This window comes from Limulus polyphemus, unplaced genomic scaffold, assembly GCF_000517525.1.
Source record: "Limulus polyphemus unplaced genomic scaffold, Limulus_polyphemus-2.1.2 Scaffold4749, whole genome shotgun sequence".
NCBI lineage: Eukaryota > Metazoa > Arthropoda > Merostomata > Xiphosura > Limulidae > Limulus > Limulus polyphemus.
Genome location: NW_013670359.1, coordinates 32,809 through 42,827, shown reverse-complemented (window position 1 = coordinate 42,827; position 10,019 = coordinate 32,809). Strand labels below are relative to the sequence as shown.

Below are 10,019 nucleotides of genomic sequence, written 5' to 3'. Positions count from 1 at the left end.
GAAGATGAAACTATATACCATAATCAACAGTCTATCTACAAATAATGGCTGGAGACGGCTTAAATGGGTAATGAAGAAAAACTTTAATACAAGTTTAACATGACAGCAAATGTACAACGTTTCGACAAGGTTTTGTCATCATCAGGTACCCATCATCAAAACCTTGTCGAAACGTTGTACATTTGCTGTCATGTTAAACTTATATTAAAGTTTTTCTTCATTACCCATTTAAGCCGTCTCCAGCCATTATTAGTCTCAAAGTGGGCTCCTCGTCATCGAATTATTTAGATGTGTATATTTTTTAATCAAAACAGAGTATAAATTCTTCGTAAATCATCCAATACTGTAAATAAAGAGGCTGAGTTAGTTATATTAAAACAATTTTGTAGCCTTACCACGTCCTTAAATTCCATGTTGCCACATCCAGTCATATTCTATCTGACAACCGTGCATCTAGACAATAGCGCTGCAACGTAACTTCCATAGCAAAACGCTTCGTCGTAAGAATGTCAAAAGTACACTACTACTCTTTGCTTACTTTACATATTTCATCGAATATTTGAGGACGATGGTTTCCAAGTGCACGTTTCAACAGTTCGATTGTACAGAAAGTCATAGGCGCTACATGTGGCGACTTGACCGGTACGTCTTTGTATTAATTTCCAATTAGAGCAAGCTATGAACTTAGTGTGAAACTAAACACCAGCTTGACCATCAGTGTAGCTATTAAGTTTATGTTCCTTATGTTTCTAATTATGAATATTAGAAAGAATTATTTCATTAGTTTGGTATCTTCGATGTTAACGACTTTTTGCCGATTTCTTTCTGGATGGTTCTGGTACCCTGAGCTAGTCCATACTCCTTTGTTTTTCAATGCCATAAAGTACTCGGGACCATCCTGGAAGCTCTGGATGCCTTATCTGAATTTATCTTTATAATCTGAATGGGTGAATATTTTGCTTCAGAAAGCGATCAGTTTACGGGGTGTCATACTACCTACAAAACTTCAAACAATGTCAAAATGTAGTTCTGATGCATTCCGCTCCACCACGACTTTATATCTACTGTGTTTGTCACCTGGCTTGCTGATTCGCATATTCATATAACGTACTCAACCCTGTAATTGTATTTTTGGTCATAATATTAAATTTCATCACATGCAAAAACGTAAAGTCTCAAAAGGAATACGAGATACAAAAATGAATCATTCGTTTCTTGTTTTTTGATGACCAAATTACATTCACTTGTGTGTTTTGTACTTTTGAGAAAAAGTAAGTTACATACACGGACTATTCTTTACATGAAATACTTTTTATTTAGTTGCGAGCTTTTGGCTCTCTTAATGGGGCCTTCTTCGGCAACATTGTACTGAATAATACAAATTCGTTTATCTGTGGAATACTTTGTAAAGGCATAATAGACTATAAATGACGTCCGAATTCTATTACTATTTGCCGATTGTACTAGTCGGCCGCTATCTTACTGCGGTTATTGTTCAAGTCTTAGTTAAGACATGGTTACTATATGCAAATATAACAGATAAGTATACAACAATACGATGTTCAGACTAAAATAAACTTCAAACTTAGCTCAAACTAGACTATGGGGATTACACATTAGTGGATATAGTATGTATATTTGTTAATTGCACAAGGATTTTAAATAATATACAAAACGAAAAATAACATTCTACTCTTACTATACCGTAGTGTGTAAAACGTAGGCCTATAAAATACACCAAACATATAAAGCAAATGTTTGAGAAGAAATAAAATGCTGTATTTTTAAAACTTTATATATATCTATACAATAACACTTTGGAAATAAAGTGGATACATTTAAAATAACACATTTTTTCTGCTTTCTTATATTTAATTCGCTTGATGTGTTGATGTATCTCTGCATTTCCTTCTTTCTTTTTTCTTCTTTTTTGGTTTATATTCTAACGATTTCGTTTCATGAGTATTATAGAAAATTGTTATGAGGGCGAAACCATGCAATTCGCGAGGAAATAAAGCTGGAAATATCATAGGTAGATTTTTCTATTCTGAGTTAACAAGTTCATGTTTTGATGAGAAAATAATGACTTTTCGTAATAGTTCTTGAACCAATTTTTTATGTTAAACATACATCATATTTATATCAGTAATATATTGCATAGTTTAGTGTAGTGGTTCCCAAAGTGTCGTGCGCAAGGGTCCTCCAGGTGGCCTGCGGCTGGTCCAAAATGCAAGTCACTGATGTGTAACGCCAAGGGAGAGCCCTACGAGAGAAAACAACAGGTGGGTTAGGACTGGTAGATGGTCTGAGGGGTATTTTTCCCCGCCGAAGTGTTTTGCGGACGAAAATGTTTGAGAACCACTGGTGTAGTGCAGTATAGTACAGTAGAGCATAGTGTAGTATAATATAGTATATGGTAATGTAATATAGTACATTAGAGTATAATGTAGAATAGTATAGTATAGTACAGTAGAGTATAGTGTAGAATAGTGTAGTATACTTATAGTATAGTGTAGTGTAGTATAGTACAGTATAGCGTAGTGTACTATAGTACAGTAAAGCATTGTGTAGTATACTTATAGTATAGTGTAGTATAGTACAGTAGAGTATAGTGTAGAATAGTATAGTGTAGTACAGTAGAGTATAGTGTAGAATAGTATAGTGTAGTATAGTACATTAGAGTATAGTGTAGAATAATACAGTAGTGTATAGTGTAGAATAATACAGTAGTGTAAAGTGTAGAATAATACAGTAGTGTATAGTGTAGAATAATACAGTAGTGTATAGTGTAGAATAATACAGTAGTGTATAGTGTAGAATAATACAGTAGTGTATAGTGTAGAATAATACAGTAGTGTATAGTGTAGAATACTATAGTGTAGTATAGTATAGTACAGTAGAGCATAGTGTAGTATAATTATAGTATAGTGTAGTATAGTACAGTATAGTGTAGTATAGTGTTGTAAAGTATAGTACAAGACAGTATAGTATAGTGTAGTATAGTACAGTAGAGTAGAGTATAGCACAGTATAATGTAGTGTAGTATAGTATATTGTAGTACAGTATAGTGTAGTGTAGTATAGTGTTGTAAAGTATAGTACAAGACAGTATAGTATAGTACAGTAGAGCATAGTGTAGTATAGTACAGTAGAGTAGAGTATAGCACAGTATAGTATAGTGTAGTATAGTACAGTAGAGTAGAGTATAGCACAGTATAAAGTAGTGTAGTATAGTGTTGTAAAGTATAGTACAAGACAGTATAGTATAGTGTAGTATATTCAGTACATCCTACAAGATGTGTATTCTAATGATCATACAAGGGGTTCAATCAGTTCTGTAGACTCCTATGAAAGATATGTTTTGAATATCATAAAATAAATCTGCTTCTAAAAAGGATAAATATTCTGTATAAAATAAATAATTTGTTTTATTTAACATGTAGAGCAGCAAACCAAGTTAATGCGTTAATTAAAAATGGAACAACAATATTTAAGTGAAAATGTGGATGTTGGTTATGGAATATTTAATTAAACCTATAAAAATCTAAATACGAAAGGTATATTTCTAGGGTGCCGAGCTTCTAAGGAGCTGGACCCTATTGCTCAGATTATTATCATTATGTTAAATTAATTTGGGTGATGCCTTTCCAAGGCGACTTCCAACGTTTTCAAGTAGGCTTATCAAATACAGTGTGTTACTATATGTACATACAATGAAATAAGATACATGCAATAATAATACTAAGTAACGAATATTATTTCCCACAATAAATTCATTCAGTACAGGGAACAACAGTGGTAAAATTAACTGAGGGGTATTGGAAGGGTACAAGTTAATGGTAGAAACAGTCCAATAGAAATAACAGCTAAACGGTGTGATAAAAACAAAATAATGTTTTTACTATACCAATAATAATAATAATAACAATTAAGAAACATAATACAGTATCAAAGAGGGGTACAGAATAAATATTATAACAATGATTACGAAAAGAGAAACGAATATAAGATAAATACAAGTAGTACCATATTGAGACCAATAGGAAATCCATCATTAGATGAAATACATAGTGTATTATAACATGTATTAATAACAAGACGTTAATTTCCAAGTTTTCTTAGCTTTTCTTCTATTCGTCATTTTTAAAGAACTTGTGTAAAGCACTAACTCATTTTTGTATTATTGTAACTGAAGGCTTATACTAATAATAAAATTAATAGCAAATTAAAACAAAAATCAAGTGACTCCAATTAGAAGAGATCATATTATATCTTCAGTAAAACTATTAAATGTGACAAGCGAACTAAAATAATTTTTGTAAACAGAGCATCATTATTTAATGCATGCAGAGAGTCAACGTAGCTGTGGCAGTGACTGCTCCAAGATGGCGGACTCTTGGCACGTTTTTAGAGCCATAGTGTTGTAGCTAGTTTATTATGATAAAATGTACGAAACCCTATAACCAGGGCGGTTTCGAAAGGTGGACCTTTTTCATCAGGAGCAAACTAGGATGGACTAAGTAAAGCGGTATGAGAAAAGATGGAGTGATGCCAAGGTAGATCACCATGACAACCCATAGCGTTTTTATTAACTTTCATAAGATTGTTAGAGATGTGACTCATTTCCGATCTGCAATACGACAATATTTGTTCGATCTAATTAAGCACATTGGGCTATCTTTACTGTGCCAACCACAGGTATTGAAAACCCGTTTTTAGTTATATTTCCGCAGATTTTCCGCTGTGCCGCTGGGGAGCATACGACGGAAAACGAGAACGATAGATATAAAGATGTTAGAAAGGTTTTGTTTTAAGAAAGAGACAAGGAAACTACATTGGTATTGATAAAAATAAATTAAAAATGTGTTCAGAGAATCGATTAACAAGATACTTTCAAGTAGGTAGAACTAAAGTAACAAAAAAACAGATGTAGAAAATTATCATAAAAATTATATGTATGAAAGATTGGAGGTAAGAATTTACATCAAACATGAGAAAGAAAGAAAAACACCTTTATTTGACAGACACGGAACTAATTACTAGTTAACGATCTCCGATTCCAAGATCTAGATTTATTACACAAGACTAAACGGAACTTAAAGAAGCTTCTTTCGTTTCTATATCAGCTTAGTGTAGGTGGACATTGGTTTCAATGCCTATGAACCACATGATGCTTGTTTGAAGTGTTGGGCAACAGGGAGGTCTTTCTCGATGTTAATAGTCTATTACGTAATATCAGTATCTGACATCTAGTGTTAAAGTTGCTAACCATGTAGAAAATGCTGAAAACGAATTATAATAGGTACAGAATTAACAGATAAAGTTTTAAACTTTTACATAAATTGGATGTTAATAACCTCGGTATTTGTGGTTATATAACAATATAAACTAGAGTCAGCCTCTAATATTGATCTTCCACTAAAAAAAACAGTCAACATTTAATGTTGGTTTTCCATTAATAGATCAGAGTCCACTTTTAATATTTATTTCCCACTAGACTAGACTAGAGTCAAACTTTAATGTTACTCTTTCACTAATAAACTAAAATCAACCTTTAATGTTGGTCTTCCACAAATAGACCTAAGTCAACTTTTAACGTTGCTCTTTCATTAATAGACCAGAGGCAAACTTTAACGTTGCCTCTCTCCAACTAAGCCTTTGTAAAAGTTTGGTGTTTTCTCTACTGCTAGTACAAAGCTAATTGTTGATATTTTTTTTTCCACAAAACCCCAAAGAATCCTTGATCTTGTTATGTACCACTAAACCCCAGTAAATCATTATTGTTTTTTACTGCTAACCACAGCAGTTTCATCATGTTCCTCCTTCACTCATTTTTATGTGTATATCCTTACATAGAAGATGTGAGGTAGAGCACCGTGACCTTACTACATGACCCGTGACACTTTTTATGTGTATATCCTTACATAGAAGGTGTGAGGTAGAGCACCGTGACCTTACTACATGACCCGTGACACTTTTTATGTGTATATCCTTACACACAAGGTGTGAGATAGAGCTCCGTGACTTTACTACAGTACCTGTGACACTTTTTATGTGTATATCCTTGCATATAAGGTGTGAGATAGAGCACCGTGACCTTACTACAGTACCTGTGATACTTTTTATGTGTATATCCTTGCATATAAGATGTGAGATAGAGCTCCGTGACCTTACTACATGACCCGTGACACTTTTTATGTGTATATCCTTACACACAAGGTGTGAGATAGAGCTCCGTGACCTTACTACATGATCCGTGACACTTTTTATGTGTATATCCTTGCATACAAGGTGTGAGATAGAGCTCCGTGACTTTACTACAGTACCCGTGACACTTTTTATGTGTATATCCTTGCATATAAGGTGTGAGATAGAGCTCCGTGACCTTACTACAGTACCTGTGATACTTTTTATGTGTATATCTTTACACACAAGGTGTGAGGTAGAGCTCCGTGACCTTACTACATGACCCGTGACACTTTTTATGTGTATATCCTTACATACAAGGTGTGAGGTACAGCTCCGTGACCTTACTACAGTACCTGTGACACTTTTATGTGTATATCCTTGCATACAAGGTGTGAGATAGAGCTCCGTGACCTTACAACAGTACCTGTGACACTTTTTATGTGTATATCCTTACATACAAGGTGTGAGGTAGAGCACCGTGATCTGTGCTTTTTTTTTCAATGAATTCTTTCTTCTTGACAACATAAACAATATTATACGACTAACATCGGTTAAGTTAAGGAGTTAGTGGTTAGAGTTCTTTTGTCCTAACATGCTTGTTTGACTTGTGTTTCTTTTGGTGTCAACAAGACTAACATTGGTTAATTACGTTAAGGATTTAGTATTAGTCCTAACATGCTTGTTTGACTTGTGTTTCTTTTGGTATCAACAAGACTAACATTGGTTAATTACGTTAAGGAGTTAGTATTAGTCCTAACATGCTTGTTTGACTTGTGTTTCTTTTGGTGTCAACAACATATAAAATGCGAAAGCACTTTATTTTCGCTGATGCTCCGCGTGTGATAAAACAGCAATAGTGCCATATTTTTAATTTCCTAAATACGCGAATGAACGTATTTCAATTTTCTAAATTAAATACAACCAGTGGAATTTTGATTTGATAACGTCAACTGTACACAAAATAAACTCGTTCTGACTGTTGATCCACTCTTCCTCTAGAGTGTTAGCTTTGGACTGAACTTTATTTTTCTAACAGACTTTTTAGTGGCTAATTCAATTATCCGTCTGGCTCGTTGGTCTGACTTTTCTATACAATCAAAATAATTTTAACTTCATAACACATAGTTTTCTTAAAATTAGTTTATTATGTTATTAGAAAGCTACTAAGCTTTATCTGATAAAAATTGTTTTCTGAAAATGTAGGCCTAACTTTATTAGATAAAATGTTGCATTTATGGCAAACCTACTAAGGCTATTTACTGCCGTTCGAAATTTTGACCAACTGACTAGCGGAAATGCGGGCCAGTCAGCAGCATCCTACCACCCATCATCCATGCTAATGGATTGACTGCCATTCTTATAACGCATTCACAGCTTATAGTGCGAGGACGTTTTGTGTTATCGCACGGATTCGAACCCGGCTCACAAGCTCCTTAGTCCAAAGTTCTACCATAGGGCCAATTGGTGCTCCTACATTTAACTACCCTATTTTTAAATCACAAAACTTATTGATAATTTCATAAATTTATTTATAATTGAAATGCTTGTGATATATACATTCAGATATACCGATTAGACACAATTATGATAATATTTCACTCTTACAGACCTTATTAAAGATCTCCTTTAACGTTTCTTCAAACTTGAACACTTTTACACTTCGGTAAATTGCTGTAGGCCAACGTTACAAATGAGGTGAATTAACGTAAAACAAAATAACCTCGTTATATAACTATATTGAAATAACTACATTTTCTCTATTTGCATAACAACGCTTCACTGAACTTCATATTATAATCTATATTGGAGTATACTATAAAAAAATTGATGTTACCTCTTTCAAACGTCCTAGGCGTTCTACATCTTCTAATTAACAAATTACAACATCATTATTATAGCTTACAACAGTAATAGTTGGGATGCAGTATACTGAAGTGTTATTTTTGTTTAGTTATGTACAAAATGTATTTTCTTCACTACAGTTCATTCATAACATAGTAAATTTAGCATTATACATGTATATTCAACCACCAATTTTTCTCATTGCTTTCTAAATCATATACCACCTTGTTTTAAGTGTTCGCCGATAATCGAACTTCGAAGCTATACCTAAAGACTTTGGTAGGCCTAATCACCGTCTTCTATTGGCTATTCGCCAATAAAGCACTTCTAAGTGGCCTCAGATGTAAAACTGACAATTGCTTCTTTCCAACTTATATTTCAGATATCAAAGAGTTGAGCTGGGATGTTGCTAAAGATGTAAGTTTATGTGACAGTTTTTGTACTGCCAAGTCTGACTGTTGTGATGATAATGCTAATTGTTTCTGTGGTACAAGAGGAGGCCGTTACGAATGTGCTTGTGGAGCAGGGTATTTTGGAAGTGGACATCGAGGAGAGTGCAAATGTAAGTAGGAATTGATACTTAGGTTAAGATATAATAATAAAAACTTCTATTTATTATAATCAACAAATCTTCCAGAAAGGTTTTTAACAAATAATACTTAATATTCACGTAACTGAAAGGAAAATATTTTATATACATTACCAAGAACTCAAAATGCTTTTATTGAACACATAATTTGTATAATTAGTCGATCTTTTGAAAAGGTCCTTAATTTTTAAGAGATATAAATAATATACTTTACCAACTATTGGAAACTATCAAGGCACATTTACCTGTGGTCTGGTTTGCTGAATTCTTATCATTTCACTTCATGCAGATAAAATCTTGGAGAACAACAACAAATCTGATATAAGTTTAAACACTTTCAGTAGTCAGTTATCAGACCTTGAAGTAAGAAACTGACTGTAGAATCGATCTCAAGCTTAGGTAACCTACCCAGTTGCTCTCTTCTTTATATATAATCATGGATGGAAAAATCTCTGAAAGTTTAGCCAATAAGAGCTGGGGACGTTTCACGAAAACCTACAGTAGTAGGGAAACACATGTTAATGGACTTAGATCGCTAGTCCAATTTTTCGTGTGTATTTTTCAATTTAAAACTATTTGAGTTATTAGTATAATTAAATTTTTGTAAACTTTCTTGATTAATATTTGTTTCTAAGAAGAAATTTACAGGTACACGCTACCAATTACATGAAACTCCATTTAAAATCAGAAGACAAAGTGTAAAACTCAAAATTCGTTCAGATTGAGATTAACAATTGTTTTACCACAGCAATTTACTAAATAGAAGGTAATGACCACTTCACAATGTTCACACCATACATGATGTTATAATGTTGATAGCGGACACGATATTATAATTATCTTGAGCTAGTGTTGATACCGTACACGATGTTATAATTATTGAGATAGTATTGATACTTTACACGATGTTACATCTTGTCACAGTTTTGGATAAAGTACAGAATGTTACATCTTGTCACAGTATTGATTACATAGAGAATGTTACATATTGTCACAGTATTGATAACGCACAGAATGTTACATCTTGTCACAGTATTGATAACGTAACCAACTTCTTCAGGTTTATATAACAAGTGTATTACGTTATCCCCGTTAACCAACTTCTTCAGGTTTATATAACAAATGTATTACGTTATCACCGTTAACCAACTTCTTCAGTTTTATATAACAAATGTATTACGTAATCACTGTTAACCATCTTCTTCAGGTTTATATAACAAATGTATTACGTTATCACCGTTAACCAACTTCTTCAGTTTTATATAACAAATGTATTACGTAATCACTGTTAACCATCTTCTTCAGGTTTATATAACAAATGTATTACGTTATCACCGTTAACCAACTTCTTCAGTTTTATATAACAAATGTATTACGTAATCACTGTTAACCATCTTCTT

At 33.2% G+C, this 10,019-nt stretch overlaps 1 protein-coding gene across 1 annotated transcript in view; it reads left to right on the top strand.

Moving 5' to 3' along the window:
- The window catches only part of LOC106471636 (sushi, von Willebrand factor type A, EGF and pentraxin domain-containing protein 1-like), a gene marked incomplete at its 3' end in the record, with an annotated part of 53,022 nt that overhangs the window by 12,799 nt on the left and 30,204 nt on the right, over nt 1–10,019 (top strand). The window contains exon 3 of the mRNA XM_013932251.2: nt 8,413–8,592. Within this exon, the coding sequence (XP_013787705.1) occupies nt 8,413–8,592 (180 nt within the window). The remainder of the gene's footprint in view (nt 1–8,412; nt 8,593–10,019) is intronic.